Genomic DNA, 19992 nt, shown 5'->3' with positions numbered 1-19992 from the left:
TAGATCAGTTTTCTATGTAGCTCACTGTTCAAGTCAGCCAACTAATGTAGTATGCCTGGCATCTGCCTGATAAATCTTGAAAGTTTAATACGCTGTCAGCAGAATTATTACAGGAATACATGTATGTCACAAGGGACTTATCCACAAGTCTGAGCTAATAACACACAATATCCTTGCCAGAGTTCAGCTTGGTCTTCATCAAATGAAAGTTTCATTATCATTTTTATTTGAAATGGAAATTTTTCTGTCATGCTATATGTATATCATCATAATAGATTTATTCCAAGATTGTGGTTTTCAGTGACCTCTGGGTATTAAATGTCTATAGATATCTCTGAGACACACATGAAGTTATTAATGTAAATGTTCCTTTCTGTGTCTCTCCATCTTTCAGGTCTGTGATGGGGTCGAACAAGGAACCAGATCTCGTGCATCTTGAAGCCAGAACCGTGGATGGCCGTAAGTAACTCAACATATCCCAACGTCTATCACGATATTAGTTCTATCAAACAGTCAGGAATCGAGTCTCTCCAGTCTCAGTGGCAATAATCCAAGAAATTTGGGGATGGAGCACTTTCTTTCCCACAGCCATCCAGAATTGCGGCCATAATGTCATAAATAGGTATAGTAAGGCCAATTTACATTAATATTTGTAGAGTAGATCCTCCTAATTTCTTGAAATTTAAATAATTATAGCAAAAGTACTGCCCTGTCTCTCAATCAAGGTGTCTTTCCAAATAAAGAAAAATTCCCAAACTATTCCTGAAGTATGCTGCTGCTGCTGCTGCTGCTGCTTCTGCTTCTTCATTTGGATTTATTTTCTGTCTTCTCACTTTGTCAGATCTCTCTCTCTCTCTCTCTTCCCCCCTCAGGCAATGGCACACGCTCTTGTTTAGAGATTCACAAAATACTTGGAAAGAACAGGAAAAGAGAAGCATCCTGTATGTCTTTAGTCAGAGGCAGCAAGAGGGAGGAGGTCCTTGACTAGTTTGTTGCCTTGCTGGTTCTAATCAGCCTGAATTAGGTTTGTTAGTGCAGGAAAATGCTTTGTGGAGAGAACACAGATTCAGGTACGTGAAGACCAGGGAAGTAAACTGCAGATCCAATTCATCTATGAATGTCTCAAAAGACTACTGCATTATTTGGGTCACCTTGAAAAGGGGATATAAACCATTTAGTGCTCAGGTTCTTTGTCTTTAAACAAGTGAGCAATAGGGGCTGGGAAGGTGGCTCAGAGGTAGAGTGCTTGCTTTGCATGCCTGAGGCCCTGGGTTTGATTCCTCAGCACCACATAAGCAAAAAGAAAAGAGCTGGAAGTGGCGTTGTGGCTCAAGTGGTAGAGCGCTAGCCTTGAGCTGAAGAGCTGAGGGACAGCGCCCAGGCCCAGAGTTCAGGCCCTACGTCCAGACCCAAAAATAAAAAAAACATAAAAAGTGAGCAATAAAAGCCATTGTGGTAGTTTGCATGCATTCAGCAGTTACACTGTGCAAGTAATTGTACCAAGTAACATACTTTATCTCAAAGAGTCCTCGTGTTAACTTTGTAAGGTGTTATTCCCATTGCACAGATGGGAAACGTGATGCACAGAAAGTCAAACAACAGTAGGTGCAAAGATGTAGTAAATACCTAGAGGACACTAGGATCTCTTTCACAAAGCCATCAGGTGAGAATCAGAGAAGACAATGTGTGTAAGATACAGCATCAGCCTATGCTGACAAATACTGAGCAGTAACAATTTTAGTTTCTTTGTATACCTGTCCTTTGTTCTTTATGCAATGGTAGAGACATCCACAGTTTACATCTCTGAGTGCTCCCTTCCCCTGCAAAAAAAGGGCAGGCTACACATGCAACCCATTCTCTAAAACCACCTTTCCTCCCAGGTCCACATGGGAGATTTCCATATGGAGAAGTTTTATTTAATCTTTTGAGCATGAATATTTTCTTTCTTGTAGTCTCTGGGCATACAAACCCTGGTCCAAGGCCACCATCACCTTCCCCCTATACTCCCAGGAAAGGTAGTGTTGTGTGATGTGCAGTGCACCTGACCCAGTTGGATATAGGAGTTGAAAACTTCTTTTCCCTCACTGTAGTGGCCTCTCTTGGGAGCTGACTATTCCATTTTACTGCAGCAAAGGACTTTTTTTGTACACCGAGGTTGTGTGTCATAGAACAAGTTTTCCCGAGTAAAGTCTACTTTATGTCCCATAAGATGGAACTGTGACCTATAGCCGAGGATAATGGGGTACCTGACTGTTTGCTCACTGTGGCTTAGCTCTCTTTTCTTCTTAATCCTTGCCTACATGCCTTTGGGCTTGCTTCCCACTCTTGAAGGGTACTGGATTCTGTTTTGCCACACAAAATGGTAATATTTTCTGTTCCCTGTAGCCAGCATACCCTTCTATTCTGCTACTGTCCTAATTGAGTGTAACTAATTGCTATAGTTGGTTAAGCCCTTAGGTTCAGCATGTACTTATCAGGCAAGTCTTTCTTAAGCCCAATCTAAACTGCCTTCTTACTTTAATTTTATCCACCTGTGTTCTTTTGTTTAGGTTTTATTCTTTGTTCCCATTCAGTTCAAAGTTATACAATTGTCATTCAGTGGTAGCGCTTTCTCCACACATGTCTATAAATGCTGCCCTTAACACACACTATCTCTACATATTGAAGGAGCGTGCCAAACACTGGTTAGATTAATCAAATTGTAGTTTGATCAGCTGTCAGAGCTATCAGCTAGCTCTCTTGCCTCAATTACTGTGTTTCCTGAGAATTTTAAAGTATTGCATTAAGACTAACCCACATATAATAATCCATGTAAGAATGTTCTGGAGATGTGAATTTTGATTCACTGGGTGCGGGGGGCGAGGGACGGTGGGGCTGATTCTCTATTCCTAACAAATCTGTGGAACCTGCTTTCAGTAGCAAAATCTCACATTAATGGAATGGCCCATTATGGCTATCCTGCTTTGGGAAACTCAGGATGGAATTGGGTACATCCAAGATTACTTTCATGTTCAAGGTTGTTGGGGATAGCGTCACTCTCTGATTTCTACATAAACCCAAGTTCTCAAAGCCAGGCCTGGCTCTGCCAAACTTCCACCCTTCCTTATACCCCACACTATTCCCCATGTACGCTCAGATTCAGCTTTCACAAGGCATGAAATAAGTCAGTTCTAATTTTATTTATTTTATTTAACTTAAGTTTTGCAAAGGCAACATCTTCAGAAACTATCCAAGGGTGAAAATTCAATAAAGGGATTTAATTTGAAAAGTTAACCTTGTCAAAACAACACAGAAAAAAATTACCTATCAATTGAGAAAGGATCTAAAAGTAATACCTGACCTGTCTCCACGTAGGGAAAAATGATATCATCAGCACCATAACAGCAGTTTCCATCCCTTACTCTGTCTTCCTCTTCTCTCTTTCCCTCTGTCTTTTTCATCTCTCCCTCTTCCGCTCTCCTACCATCTATCTCCAAGATGGTCAATAACAATGGTTCCGGATAATAGGGACAGAGAAGGAGGAGGAAGAACAGAATATAGAGAGATCAGAGTGGTAAAGACTTTGCAAATGTGGCTGGCAGGATTGCAAAGTACAATTATGCTCTAGATTGGTGAGTGACTACAACAATTCCAATATTTACAGTAGAACTTCCTGTTTTCTGGCTAAAGTAGTCTTTTGTTCTTGTTTTCTTATCTCTTCATGGTTGTTTTATTCAAAATTCAAAATGTAGGGGACCAATTGCTTATATTATAGATTACCTGGCCTATAAGGTATATGTAGTATGTATGCATATAACTATATATGTATATATATACATACATGTATAAACAACATCAGCATAAATATTGTTTGAACAAGGAGTTTATTTTTATTTTGTTGTGTTCAGGAGTTTTGTAGCCAAGGTTTTGAGATATTTGACACCTGGTAAAGTGGCTTGTTCCATGAGGTGGGTTGCAACCATTTATCTGCTTATGTTATTCAAAGTTTCCTGATCTCATTTCAGATGTCTAAGATTACAGATTATAATTAATGTGTATTTCAACTGAACTCCTTGAGTTCAAAGGGATGTGAACTCTGGAAAAATATTATTCTGTGAGGGTTTATAACTGCTACAGATATTTTTAACCAACTATACTCTCAAATGTGTCTGTCTTATAGTTTACATCTGTGACAAAGATGCTATTCTTTTATGCTTTATTCTTTCTGCCTTGAAGGTGAGCTGAAAAGAAAAAGCTTAATTACAATCAATCACAGCAAGTATTATTGGAAAAAAATTAAACCTTTTTATCAGATTGGCTTTTCTTATTGGCTCCCTTGTTCATCTGTAGAAAAATTTTTGTTTTAATATCTCCATGTGGGTTTTGCATTGGTTTATGCATTATGCACATCATATTCACCCAGTTCAGAAAAATACTAAAAGGATATACTACAATCTATTTATTTATATAACATAGGCACATATATGAATATGTGCATAAAATATGTAGTTAGAATATATAAACCGAAGTGTTGGATTGAACCTTTTTTGGAAATTCATATCTTTATTAATCTTGGTTCCACATCTAACACATAGCTCAGAACCTAAATAATTTAAGACTAGATGAGTCAATGAATCCCTCCTTCATAATTAAGGAAAGTCTGTATCCACAGGGTCTAAGGAACTCTATAAAACTAATTGGATGGGCACAAGAAATTTCTCAATACCCTAAAATGGAGTGTCACATTCTGTGTGTGTTTGATTGTGGAGGACAAGAATACAGCTTCTCTCAGAAACCTCACAGAAGACCAGATCTATACACTTAGCTTTGTGTCCAGGCTCGTGTAGAACCACACATCATAGAAGGTTGCCTGCACTACCACGTTTAGCCAATTTGGCCCTTCCCTCCTCCTTCTAATACTAACATCCCAGCTAGTGACCTGAATGTTTCTGTGCTGCTAGTGATCCATGCAAAGGGACACAAGAGACAGGGGGACAATTAGTGGTCTCAGTGTCTATTTGCATGAGTAAGTAACCTTGTAATAACTTTCCCAAGGACTAATCTCTTTCATTGGGGAAAACAAGACTTGGTCTTTTAGCCAACTGTGAAAATGACTTTCCAGAATTCTGTGAAATGAATCTCAAACCAGCAGCACATTCTACATTGAAAAAAGAAATGTACAACTTGACATCACTATTTATCACATTAATTCTGTCTCAGGTGAGAACTGGGAATCTCATTCTACCTCCTGTCCACCAGCCTTCCCATCTGTTTTCCACGTGGAATAAGGATGTGTTGCTACCCATATCAGATGAGGCTGTTGGAATATTGTGGAAGGTGGTGAAGAACTCAATCCTACAAATGCTAGAGATCTGAGCTTCTAAGTGTTGTATAAAGAAAGGTCAGCCATTGCAAACATGAATTACCAACAGCAGCTACCTTTCTTTTTTTTTCTTGTTTGAGGTCCTGGGTCATGAACTCCTGACCTTGCACTTGCTAGGCATGTGCTATACCACAGTCCTAAAACCCCAGTCCCTATTTTTAGATGGCTTTATATTAATTAATGAGGCAAGTCTAGACAGTGATCCTCCTGTTTATGATTTTCTTGTAGTTAGAATGATAAGCACATTGCTCCTACTGGCAGCTCTGTTTAATGAGATGAGGGACTCAAACATTTTACCTAGGCTAGCTTCAAGCAGTGATCCTCCTGGTCTCTGCCTCCTGAGCAGCTGAGCAAGTATTTTTATGCTCAAATAGCAACTCTGATAATAAAATGGTAAACAATATTCAAATATATCATTAGAAAGTCAAATGCACTCTGTGACCGTCATTCCTATCCATAAGAGGTATCATTTTGTGCATGCTGTACATGGTATTTGTCCCTTTCTCTGCCTAGTTTACTCACCTCCCTTTTCCATCCCAGTGTGTGCACTTGGTCATCTTGAAAGGTATTTGCCCCAGGCTAGATACTTGTTTCTGAGGAAGATTTCCTTGAACTGCCAACATAAACTGATTTCTTCTTTTGTTTGCTTTCATCCAACTGTAGATTCTAGATTCCGCTTCATCCTAGTTAGAATGGCTATAATCAAGAACTGTAATAACAACAGATGCTGGAGCGGATGTGGCCAAAAGGAAATCCTACTGCATTGTTGGTGGAAGTTTAAGCTGCTCAACCACTTTGGATGACAGTATGGAGGTTCCTCAAATATTTACATATTTATTCAGTCATAGCTTTTCCTTTCAATCAGTCTATAAGAGCAGCCTATGAGAGCAGCAACTGTGTATTTCATATGCATATATACACACATCCACAAATAGACACGCATACACTATGTACACATAAACACACTCAAGCACACATAGATATGTACACACCTACTCACAAACATACACATTCATACATAGACAAGTATACCACATAGACGCATGCAAACTCATACACACATATACACATATGTGTGCCTGCTTAGACACAGATTTGTACTACAGTCACTATATACACAGAAATTCACACACAAACATACACACACCTGCATTTAAAATTTTCCAGGACAGCTACTTGTTGTCTTGTGAAATAGTTATAAAGATACATTGTCCTGAAATATGAGGATACTTGTATTGTTGGCCAACCCTCTGCAATCTGGGGCATTATAAAAGTTGTTAAACATAAGCCATCTGATAAGTAATAACAAAACATGGTATTACACATACTCTGTTAATCTGTGTCTAAGAGAATTCTTTAGAATATTTATTTGTTCCACTGTCTTAATTTTGATTTTTCTTCAATAAGCCACAGAAGTTATGAAATGACTCTTGTATATTGGAGCAGACGAACACTTGGAGATTTTTAGACAGACCATAAAGGAGTTATCCAGCTTGACCTTTTCTGCAGCCATAGTTCTGACCTGGGTATCAGTTGGCTTTATTGGAATCCCCCAAAATCTTTATTAAGCTTCTCTTTGAGTCCATTTATTCACAGCTTCTCAGCGGAATCTTGGAAGGAGTTAACGGTTTCCATTTGTGGTCCCTTCACTTCCCAGAACTGCACAAATTTGTTCTCACCTGTCTTCAGTCCTCAGTTGATCACCCAGGTTTACATGCTCCCTCAGAACGCTGCCATTCTTTCCAGCTGTCCATCTGACTCGTTTTTCTACATTGCAAAAATCTCTTGATTTCAATCAGGAGAGACGTCATCTGGGCCTATTTGATTCAGTAACCTAAACGCAGCTGTGAGAAGCAGCAAGCGGAGTCTGAAGTGAGATAGCACTTACCTCCCCAAGCAGAAGAGGAAGGCCTGAAAATAACGGCACCCCGACAGGTTCAAGGCAGCCTTCAAACCAAATTCTCTGTAGACATTGGCATCCTGTCTCTGTCTCCTGAGTGCCACGTGTGAGGAGATCTGAGACCGAGAGGGTGGAGGTATGCCAGAGAAACCTATCGGTCCCTTGTAACTTGACGGTCTATATTTTCAGGGAATACTCAGGATTTCTGAAGCTACCACCAGCAGCAGTATATGAGCATTCCTGTGCAGTAATTTCTAAGGGTCTGGAAAATACCAAATGTTTCCAGCTCTCATTTTAAAAATAAAAACGCGATATGTACTCATGAATCTCCTTTGGCCCCAAGCACCCATCTAGTATCAGATACTGCATTTCTCATCTTCTCCTGGTGCTAATGCCCTGGCACATTTTCAGCTGCATCACCTATAACTGGCCTTGGAGATAGGAACTTTTGTTATTTTCCTCATCCTAAGGACAAGGAAAGCAAAGCTTACAATGATTGTTTTTCCCATTTGGTCTCAGATTTAAAGACAGGTTTCATTCATTCCAAATCTATTGCATATTTGTTGGATAAATTTTATTGGATACCTTTACTATGCCAAATTCTCTAATAGGCATAGGTACAGGACAGACTCTAGAGTTCAGACTTTCTACTTGGGGTGGATGATATGAGAAATGTGTGTGCAAATGTAAAAGGATATCGAAGGGAGAATAGAGTGCATGCAGGAGGTAGTCTGAGTATGATACAGTCTTTCTCCTCAGGAGTATTCACACACGCAAGTCTGGTGTGGTGCAATGTAGAATAATTGCAGCAGCTCCGTAGAATTTCTGGTGCAGAGGAGAATGGGTGTGAAGGCTGCTGGTCTCTCACCAGTACCTCACACGTACCACAGGTAGTACTCAGCACGTGAGTTGTAATTGGTCATCGGTTTTTCTATATTTCCATTCAACTTGTATGATTTTAGTTCTTTCCCACATACACAACCCCTAGTCCCATTCTTGGCAGAAGTTTTATGATCCCCGAATCATTCCTATCCTATTTTTTTTCCCTTTCTTCATCTCCTGTTCTTCATCCTGGCCCTTCTGAATGCCCAAAGGCCAGTCATAAAAGACCATGGTGAACAAGTGACACTGGTCCCAAACCAACAGATTTAAAAACAAAAAGTAATTTTGAGCTTGTCCCATCAGAAGTGCCAAAGGAGAACATTTAAACTTTATAATTTTTACAGAATGTCTTGATTTCTATACAGAAGTTCCGGAGTCCAAGGTAGAGGGTGGAGTCTTGCTTTTCTAACAGTTACTAGCTGGTTTGTTCCACAGCGGACTCTAGGATGGTGATAGAATGAGGTACATGGGAACATCCGCACATGGATATATGGGCATATGTGTATGTGTGAAGACACTCAGTGGGGGAGACACATTCCAAAAGAAGCAATTGATCAATGAAAGAGTAAAAGAAAAAGTGAGAAGCAGACGCTATTGTGCTTGAAAGTTAAAAATTTATGGTGGATGCAAACATGTCTCACAAAATACTTGATAATTGTCTTTATAGTTAAACTTCTGCACCATAAAGGCACATTAAAGAATTTGGTGCCACATAAATACTTCTTTTTTTTGTCATTGAAAACATTTAATAAATCCTACTGCTTGAGGGTCAACATCGAGGGAAAGTTAACACTGAAAAGCAGGAAGAATGGTAATTTCTGCATACAAAATTCTTTATCATCTCATCAGTGTATTAAGAATTGATTTTACTGAAAGGAAATGTCAAATATCCTAAATTCCAACATGGCTGACAATAACAGTTATGCATACTTAGAATCAGGCATATTATACATAAATACTTCTTAAAAGAATGAACAGATAGAGTCTCTGAGGCTTAATGCATAATTTTTGTCACATCATTTTGAAGCATAAGAGCTCGTACACATTTCATCCCTAAAAAGTCAATGTTTCTTTATCCTATAAAATGGAATCTTTCCCTGGATATTTTTTTTTGTGCAAAATTTAAAAGAGAAAAACCAAACCAAACCAAAACAACTCTACATGATCTTCATAACACTGTCTCTGACCTCTGGGAAAGGCTGCTCTGATTACTTTGGAGGTTAATGCTTCTGAAGCTATCCGTGCAAACATTCTGAGAAGGGGGAAACTGCCTGAGTCTCCAGCAAAACTCCACCCGAGGCCTGGGAAGTATTTGCATGGACTGACTAACAGGAGAGGCAGTTCTAACCAACAGAACTTTCTGAGCAAAGGGCATGGTTCAGGAATAAGTGCACCAATTAACAAGAGGAAAACATCTGAGAGGATATAAACTTGCTTAGCAACATCACAGTCTTTGTTTTGTGGTGAAGGAAGGTGAACAAAACAGATTTCAGTAAATTAAATGTAGCAAAGACCAGTGTGAGATCTCTTTTCTTTTCTTTTAATTTGATTGTCAAAGTGATGTGCTTATGTACAGTTACATAAGGAAGGTAGTGATTACATTATTTTTCTACTCTCCCTCATTTTCTCCTTCCCTTCCCTCTAGACTCCCCCCCCCAAGTTGTACAATCATTTCCAGCATATTGTCTTGTAAATATCCTTTTGGTTCCCCCTTTGTCCTTTTTTGCATCATTTTGTTGTTCCCCTTCCTTTCCCTAGATCAGATAAACATATATACAATATCTAGGGTACCAAAATTGAATATAAGGAGAATTTGGGGATCAACCATAGAGGGGAAAAGAAATCACATACTTCATTAAAAACAACAACAACGAAGTAAATCCTCTTGTGTTATGTCTTGGAATTCATTTTGCTTAACATCATCTTTTGTTTTTTTGTGTTTTTTTTTTGGTCGGTCATGGGGCTTGAATTCTGGGCTTGGGTGCTGTCCCTGCACTCTTCAGCTCAAGGCAAGCACTCTACCCCTTGAGCCACAGTGCCACTCCTGGTTTTCTAGTGGTTTATTGGAGATAAGAGTCTCATAGACTTTCCTGCCGGGCTGGGTTTGAACTGCGATCCTCAGATCTCACCCTACTGGGTAGCTAGGATTACAGGTATGAGCCACTGGCACCCGGCGCTTAGCATCATCTTATATGGTCATATGTACATAACTATTGAGCTCTTCTGCTCATCTGCTAAGATTATCCTAGATGTATACTTGTTATTGCAAATAAGGGAAACCATGGGACCTATGTTTCTTTGGGTCTGGCTTATTTCACTTAATATGATTTTTTTTTTACAAGTTCTTCCATTTCCTATCAAATGGGGCAGTGTCATTCTTTGGATGGAAGCATAGAATTCCATTGTATATATGTATATACCACATTTTCTTGATCCATTCATCTACTGAGGGGCATCTGGGTTGGTTCCATATCTTAGCTATGGTGAATAAAGCTGCGATAAACATAGTTGTGCTGGTAGCTTTAGTGTGGCCTTATTTGTGGTCATCTGGGTAAATGTGCAGAAGTGTCATAGGGGAGCTCTATGTGTAGTCTTTTGACGAACCTCCATATTGCTTTCCAGAGTGGATGAACAAGTTTACATTCCCACAAACAGTGTAGTAGTGTTCCCTTTTGGCCAAATTGTCTCCAGCATCTTTTGTTACTAGGCTTCTTGTTTATAGCTATTCTAACCGAGATCTTAAAGTGATCCTTTGATTTTAAACAACTCTTTGGTCCTAAAATTCTACTCAACCTCACTACAAGGAAAGTCAAAAGCCCAACTCCATCTATGACTGGTCACAGCCAAATGATCTGGTGGAGGTGGAGCTAGAACCCAAGAGATGAATTGAATGGAAGGAGGAAAGAAAACATTGAAACACAAGGAGGCTCTAGGCTGGTTAGCACTGTGTAAACGTGACCGGCCACATGCTGACTGCAGAAGTTCCCCAGTGCTGAGTTCAAATGTAGCTGTGAACTGAATGCGAAGGTGACTTCCACATTCTGTGTGTCTTCTCCCACTGGCCCTCATTCCACATCACCTTTGCAAAACAGCTCTTGATTTTGCAAGAATAGCTTTCGTGGTATACAAAAATTTACCTTGTACCAATCAGGCCATGTGTCTCTCCAGCTTTGTTGTTTTTCGCTCGGGATTGCTTTGGGTATGAAAGAATTTTTGTGGTTCCATGAGGGAGGAAATATTTTAATATTTTAATATGAAAAACCAATATTTTAATATGAAAGAAAAATTCTGGCCTCAAATAGCTATAGTACTTAAAAATACCTTGAGACACAGACCATACTTGGGATTAAGGAGAGAAGTCTTCAGGAACAATTCCTGCTATCAGAGGTTCAACAGCGTGTGGGCCAGGCAACAGTCTAAACAGGTCTTCTGTTAGATATCATTTATTCCCATGTCACGGATCAGAATTCTTAGAGAGGCTGAGAGGTTTTCTTGAGTTTACCAAGTCAGCAGCCTTTGTGTGTGCACTTAGCCTCCGTTCGTAGACTTGAAGCCTGACTTTGTAAAGGAAGTTTCTCTCCCCCCCTAGCAGTGCAGGTTTGGGTGGATGGGGATCACATGATCCTAAGTAGCAGCTGTTGCTGGGAGTGAAAAATGCTTGAAAAGAGTAGCACCGTATCCTAATTACCTGTGGCAAGGAAAACATCTGTGGAGGGAAAGTAATGAAATTAGTTCTAACGTCTAGCAGTCACATACATTAATTGACATTAATTAATGCCAAATTACAAGACACGTCCTATGGAATCGCATCATGCACTCAGCAGAATTGAATATGGAAAGAATTCATCATACATCACACTATTACTGCAACCCTCTGGGGAATGAGAGTGATTGGTCCCTCATTATGAACTGCAGCCAATCTCTTTCTATTTCCATTACCAGGAGAAGGGAAACAAACTAGGGACACTTTCCCAAGGCAGCCAGCTCAAAATTGAGCATTTACCCTTCAGCTTCTAAATATCACTTTAGCTGTTCTGAACAAGAATTGAAGTGAAGGCCTTTTCTTGTGTACTTGGTAATGCTCAGACCAAAGACAGGCATATTGTATGGTGTAACCACAGTTTTCAACAAAAGGGATGTAGGAAAAGAAAACATGCAGTGGAGATAAACACAATCCTTTTTAGAGTTCACAGTCACCCTCCATTCACATAGCTGAGACATGCTAGACCAGGGATCTGTTCATAGCTTGTCAAACTCTTGTCTCACATTATGGCCTTACCTCTAATGTTAGCATCTCATGTATATGCATATGTATTTTGCATATGTTTTTCCTATATAGGCACACATCTATTGACATCTATGTCTATCAATACATATAGATATGTATAGATTGATATAGCTAGTTAGCTATAGACATGGATGGATAGATAGATAGATAGATATAGATTTTTTAAAAAGGCAGGTTCACAATGCCATATTTTGGTAACCCACATTTAGAAAGTAGAAATTTACTGAGATACGTGTATTAATAGGTGCTCCAACCACTTTTTCCTAGCGTTAATATTTTTTGCTCAAGGTATATATTTCAAAACTAAGGAATTAACATTAATGTCTTATCACTAATTGATAACCTGTTTCCACAGTGTGAGCTTTAAGCACTTCCTCATAGAAGCGGGATGTCAGGACTGAATTGGACATGTTCCACAGCTGAGTTACTCCTCTGCTGTTGTCTATTTTCTTCTCTCATTTTTAGTTATTAGTAAACATTTGTGAATATCCAAATGGGTACAATCTTGCACAGATTATTATTTTCTTAGATAGTTCTCTTAAATTAAAGAATTCTATTTTAATATGTATTTTAGCATATTACCTCATAGAGGAATTATTTTTTATTAATTTATTAAAACATAGATAAATAAGCTCCTGACTTTTCATTTTTAGTAGCATAAAAGGGGTACAAAGGGGTTTCATTGTGATACTTACAACATGCATTCAATATATTTTCATCAAATTCAGCCCAACTAATTACTTTTTCTTTACCAACTTCCTTCCTCCCAACCTTTTCTAATAGTTACTGATGAGTTTCATAGGGCTATTTTTATATACCTATATATAATATACAGCCCCCTATAATATTCACCCCTGCCATACCCCTTTCTCTCTTTTTCCTCCTACTGGCTCCTTTGCCACACATTCTCTCCCTTACAAATGCATCATGGTTTTTCTTTTTTGTTTTGTTGGTGGTGGGGGGCTTGAACTCAGGATCTGGGCACTATCCCTGACCTGTTTTGCTCAAGACTAGTGCTCTACCATTTTGAGCCACAGCACCACTTCCTGTTTCCTGGTGGTTAATTGGAGATAATGTTTCACAGACTTTCCTGCCTGGGCTGGCTTTGAATCAGGATCTTCAGATCTTAGCCTCCTGTGTAGCAAGGATTAAAGGCTTGAACCAGACATCTGGCTATCCTTTTTTTAAGTCTAGATTCCATATTTGCATTAAAAATGTTTTTAAACTTAGCTCCTCTCAATTAACACGATGATCTCCAGTTCTATTCATTTCCTGAAACTGCCATTATTTCATTTTAGTTGTTACTGAATTAGTAACATTGTATATATTGTATATATCCATTGTATAGAGGCAGTGTACTTTCTTTATCTCATCATCAATTTCTGGGTACTTAGCCATGGTCTGCTTCATGGCTAACATGAATGGTGCAGTTCTGAATGTGGCAGTGCAAGGATCTCTCTGGCATGTTGACTTATATTACTTTTAATACATGCCTAAGGATGCAGGATGAAATGATAATTGTATTTATAACTTATGGAAGAATTTCAATACTGATTTCCTTAGTGGCTATACTAGTAAATCAAACTATATTTAATGGACATTGGCTCTAAACTTCCTGAGGTCTTCAATGCAACATGGCAGACTTGCAAACAAGTCAATAATCCCTACCAACATTTCTACAAATCACTTCCTCATTGAGTTTCACTCCTCTTATCAGCAAAATCAATGGATATTTCCTAATCTGTAGTGTTGTTTTGATCAACTATACTGGATAAATGTAGTCATCTTTTAGACTGTCTGGCACATAGATATTCAGTAACTACATTCCATAGACCCAACTGTTCTCCCCAATTCTTATATAAATGAATTATAAATAAGACATTTGTGTGTGTGTGTGTGTGTGTGTGTGTGTGTGTGTTTGATGGTCATGGGGCTTGAACTCTGGGCCTAGGTGTCAATTTTACAAACTATAGTGGAAGTTATACTTGTCATTAGCAACCCCCAAATCAAGAAATTTTGTTTTAATTTACTTATTCAAAGTTTTTATTCATAGTAAGAGTTGTAGAAATAGGGAAGCTCTAGATTCATTTTAATCTAAAGCCTACTTATTTAGGTTTGGCTTAGACCCAAAGAAACATAGGTTCCATGTTTTCCCTCATTTGTAACAATTAATATATGTGTAGTATAATCCTAGCAGAGGATCACCATAGCTCAATAGCTATAAAATGATGCTAATCAAAATGAACTGCAAGATATGGAAACAAAGGTTTTTTGTTGTTGATGTTGTTGTTTTTGTATACCATATGAAGTCGTCCTCCCCCCCCTCCTACTTTGGTGTATCCCTTATAATCACCGGTTTTGATTCTGGTACCCTGTATCTTGTATATATGTTTATCAGATTGCGGGAAGGGAAGGAGAATAACAAAATGGTGAAACAAGGACACAGGGCTAACCAATGCAACGGTGGTATTCACAAGCCACTAGGTTAGAAATGAACTTAACAGCTTGTGGGGGTGATTTTTTTGATTGTTGTATATTTATTCAAATATTTTCATAGATAATTGATGTACTACTGAGTGCACTGTAAGGTTCTTATGACATTCCAACTAGATGGAGGAAGACTAATTCAGAGAAGTCTAGCTCTTAAGATCTAGATAAAGCTCATAGAATATTTTAAAATACATTTAAACAAGTGTAATCCCAAGAAAGGAAGCTTTAGAATCAATGTAAGTACAATACTTTGAGTTGTCCAAAACATACAATGCACAGGAACTCTTTAGTTATGTAGTTCACTTGTTGATTATCTGGCTATAGGTTCAGTTACTAATGTAAAACTTGTACCTAATAACTTCCAAAATTGCTTTTAAATAAAGACCTTAAGTTGTAGCAATAAACAAAACACAAGATACAATTAAAACAATACTGCAGTTCATCAAAAAACACATAAGGAATTTCAACTCTTAATCCTTTGAGTTATAAAAATCAATGATTTGGCTAACTTATAAACAAGTTTTTCATGTAATTATTTGCATAACTCTAGTAATGCTAGAAGAAGCAGCTATAAGATCAAAATATTTTTAAAAACACTAAAAACATAAAAATACTTAGCCCCATTATTTATCAGTAGGACATGTTCATTTATGCCTACATTTCAGTATTTATATGATTGTTCTATTTTAAAAGTCACATCCAAAGGATAAACAAAACGACCTATGAATTGTCATTATTTGTTTATTTCTTAGTTTGTGAAAACGTCCTTAACTTGTCAATATAGCAAACAAATTTCAGCTCCGATTGCTATGCAAAAGAACAGAAGATTATTTTCTTTACAATTAACTTTATAGTTCAAGTGCATACAGGCATCATGCTAAGTGACAAAATTACTAACTGCACTAAAGGTATTATACTGAAAAAATTAACAGTTTATTATAATTTATTTTATTTAACAATCTAGGAAGTTCGCAGCCATCAGCAGTTCCAGTGCAATTTCAGGTGCAATTGGGAATTCAGGAAGCTGTTAGTGTAGCGAACCTTATAGGTAAAATACATGCATACTTTTGATAGCACATGTGAAGGGATCTCTCTCAAATTGACCTCATTGGTTTCATTCTCAGCAAACTGACCCGGGCCACTCAACCTGGCTTATATTGTTCCTGATGTTAGTGCGTGCTCTCTTTTTACAATAAATTCGTGACCATCAGGAGATATTAACTTGACACACATGACATCAGGGCCTTCACAGCCACCATAGGTTTTCTCCTCTCCATCCATTATGTTCTTATACAATTTTACTTTGGTTCCACAGGAACTTTAGTAGTTTCTTGTGAATCCCGCCGCGAATGCAGCCGCCGCAGCAGTCTTCCCCTTCCTGTGGGGGTGCTTTGAGGGAGAGGCATAGTGGGAGAAAAATGAGAGAGGGGGTAAAAATGCTTGACAAGAAATGTACTTATTACCTTACTTACGCAACTGTAACCCTCTGTACATCACCTTGACCACAAAACTAAATTAAATTTTTAAAAAAAGTTCACTGATTTTATTAGTTCCCTTCCATCTTTTTCTCACACATTCTATGAGCTTGACTCTAAGCCTGGCTGTATCATATAACAAGATGTGTGTCAAGCAATTTCAGGCATTGTATTGAGACACAGTGCTTCGCAGAGGAAGGAGATGATCTTTGCCTGTACCTCTCCTTGCTTCTCATTTACCAGGGTCTGGGTTTGAATCCTTTCTTCTAAACCAAACCAGTGTCATGGAGTCTAGGAAGCTTGAGTGGATTTCAACCCAACAGTCTTAATATGTAAGCACGTTCGTTTATTAAAAGCTCTGACCAATAGTTCCATAATTGGCCTGTTCAGAAATGGACAGAGATGAATCTATATTAAGCAGGTCCCTTGAAATACCTGATGTAAGAATACATAACATAGCACTCAAATTCAGTTTAGTGTAGCCAGTCATATTAAGGGGCCGAGGATGTGCCTCCGAATTATCTCATCGAAGGATAGCAAAAAGAAAAAAGAAGAATATGTTCATTCATAATAACAACTGCATTGAACAAATTGTATTTTGAATATTTTGTCTATATATTATTTCAGTTAGTTCTGTCTACTGGCCAGACTGCTTTATGATATTGGTATCTCTGTTTTAGCAGTTGAAAGAATCAAGACTGGGCTGAGAATCTGGCTTAGTGGTAGAGTGCTTGCCTAGTATGCATGAAACCCTGGGTTCAATGCTTTAATACCACATAAACAGAAAAGGCTGGATGTAGCACTATGGCTCAAGTTGTAGAGTGCTAGCCTTGAGCACAAGAAACTCAGGGACAGTGCCCAAGCGCTGAGTTCAAGCACCAGGACTGGGAAAGACAGAGAGGGGGGAGGAGAGAGAGAAAGAGAGAGAGACAGAAACAGAGACAGAAACAGAGACAGAGAGAGACAGAGACAGAGAGAGACAGAGAGACAGAGGAGGGAGAGAGAGGAGGGAGAGAGACAGAGGGGGGAGGAAGAAAAGAAAGAAAGAGAAAGAAAAAGAGAGAAAGGGAAGGAAGGGAGAGAGAAAGAAAAGAAAGAAAGAGAAAGGGAAGGAAGTAGGGAGGGAAGGAAGGGAGAGAGAAAGAAAACAATGAAAGAAAGAAGAGAGAGAGAAAGGGAAGGAGGGAGGGAGGGAAGGAAGGGAGAGAGAAAGGAAAGAAAGAAAGGAAGGAAGGAAGGAAGGAAGAAAGAAAGGAAGAAAGACAAAGAAGAAAGAAAGAAAAGGAAAGGGAAGGAGTGAGGGAGAAAGAAAAGAAAGAAAAAGAAGGAAGGAAGGAAAGAAGGAAGGAAGGAAGAGAAAGAAAGAAGCAAGATTCCAGAGGATGAAGTTACTTCCTCTAAACAATGCAGCTAGTAAGTGACTGTTCCCCAACTTAAGACCAGGCTCATGGTCACAAATCTTCATGGTTTCTATGTCCCCAAGCTACCTTTGGAATCAATGAAGTCACTCAGAACACTGTGCAATGGTCTAGTGGAGTGTGAAATTGTGAGGGAAGGAGTTTGTGTCCCACAGAGATGACCACTCTGGGAAGAAATGAGTCCCAGAAATTATTTTTTAAGAAAAGCAGCCTTGAGTTATGCTCTAAAATGGAACTGCCAGAATTCTGGAGAATGAGATGGGAAAGGATGAGTAGAGGACTTGTCAGCAGTTCCATTGTGAAGGTAGTTTATTTAGATTGGATGGCAAAAGTAGTGCAGTTCTGTATGCCCAGAGAAGGCTGCAGCGTGAATGACTGTTATGCATAGAATGCTTCCGTCATGGGCCTGAGTTTGCTAGCAGCTGCATTAGTCAGTCATTGATAGGAAGGGTGCTTGCTGCATCCCGGAACATTTTTGGATGCACACAGAGCTACCCAATGTCTCATGTACACATACTCCCTGAATGTGCGGACATGTTAATTACCTTAAGAGAAATCACCAATCAATTCTAAATCCTTCCTGGCACATTGCTGCCCATTCACGCTTTGTGGGAGTGGGGTCATCCCCTGCTGAGCTCTTCATGTTTCTGATCCCTTACTGTACCTGATCCTATACTAGTAAAACAGCTTAATTTACAAATGTATATTCGAATAAGCATACATGGTCCAGTAGAATTTTATTCGCTGTCTACTATGTGCTAGGATAGATATTAAAAACTAGGCAAAGTACATCAGAGAGAGAGAAAGAGAGAGAAAGAGCGAGAGAGAGAGAGAGCGAGAGAGAGAGAGAGAGAGAGAGAGAGAGAGAGAGGAGACCAAAAATATAGAACTACAGGAGTCTATTTTCCATGGAGACTACAGGGTTTATATTCTAATTTTCCAGGTGACAGAAATAAGTAACTACCATGGCATTGTCATGTTGAGCTGACCCCTCTGGTAGGAATGAACAGGATAATGTGTGCTGGAGAATAATTTAGTGATCTGAAATTGAGAACTTCTATAGTAACAGTCTGGAAAGAGCCATTGTAGGTGAAGAGAATGTGAATTGAAAGTCTCAAATACAATGAAAAGTTTGGCCAAGTTCCTGAACATAAAATAAACCAGATGAGAGTAATCACAAGAATTAAGGAGATGATCCTGGGAGGAAGGATAGAGTGGTAGACAGTGGAAGGTTTTGAATTCATGTAATTTTAGGTAGGATGTCCATGATCTGATTACTAAAGCACACATTCAGTATCTCCAGCAATGGAGACTGAATGGGTGTAAGAGTTACTGTTACTTGTACCTATTGAAAACAAAGCTTTAGGCTCAAGAATCTCTCAATTCTGATCCAGTTCTAAATCATAGTAGAAGAAACACCATTATCTTAATAATTACTGTGCATCATAGCAGCCTAAAAGTTTTAATAGTACATGCATGCATGCATGTGGGTGTATATGTATTTCCTTGCAATTAAAGATCGAAATGTGGGGGTGAATTTGACTAAAATAAAAAATGTATCATGAAGTCACAAGTATCCTTGCAAGTTCTGAAGATGCGTCATTTGGGAGAGAAAAATCTGGAGAATAAAAGTTTATTCACCAGAATGGTAAGACCTAAGGTTAACAACAGAAGGAGAGTTGGAAGTAAGGGAATAATAGTAATAACAAATATTAAAGTGACGTACCTAAAGATTGTGAGGCTTGTGTAAGTACTGAGGCAGCTAGGGAAATACAGAATATCTCCTCAGACTCTAATGCACTGTACATTTTTCTCCCCATCCCGCTTTGTTCTTTTAAGATTCACAATACTTAACATGTCGAATGCAGAATTGCACAGATGCCAACAAGAATAAACCTTTTCCAGGCTACATTGACCCAGACTCTCTGATTGTCCAAGATGATTACGTATTTGTCCAGGTATGAGAGATCTACTTTACTCAATGTCTCACAAGCACTTCTGTTTCTTGTTTCTTTTCCTTCTGCAGCCTTTTTCTGCTTGCATCCACTTAAGAATAGAAAGAAAATAAAAAGAAGGAAGGAAGAAATAAACAAGAGGGGGAGGGAAGGAAAGAGGGAAGGAAGGAAGGGAGGGAGGGAGGGAGGGAGGGAGGAAGGAAGGAAGGAAGGAAGGAAGGA

General features: G+C 38.8%; 1 protein-coding gene and 1 pseudogene across 1 annotated transcript in view; one reads left to right on the top strand and one right to left on the bottom strand.

The window, feature by feature from the left end:
* Positions 1 to 19992, top strand: part of Sorcs1 (sortilin-related VPS10 domain containing receptor 1) — a 481478-nt gene that overhangs the window by 356547 nt on the left and 104939 nt on the right. The window contains exons 6-7 of the mRNA XM_013017825.1: positions 395 to 459; positions 19655 to 19773. Of these exons, the coding sequence (XP_012873279.1) occupies positions 395 to 459; positions 19655 to 19773 (184 nt within the window). The remainder of the gene's footprint in view (positions 1 to 394; positions 460 to 19654; positions 19774 to 19992) is intronic.
* Positions 15848 to 16288, bottom strand: LOC105986744 (annotated as a pseudogene).

The sequence above is a fragment of the Dipodomys ordii genome, unplaced genomic scaffold (genome assembly GCF_000151885.1).
Source record: "Dipodomys ordii isolate 6190 unplaced genomic scaffold, Dord_2.0 Scaffold36, whole genome shotgun sequence".
NCBI lineage: Eukaryota > Metazoa > Chordata > Mammalia > Rodentia > Heteromyidae > Dipodomys > Dipodomys ordii.
This window is presented reverse-complemented; position numbering and strand designations above follow the sequence as displayed.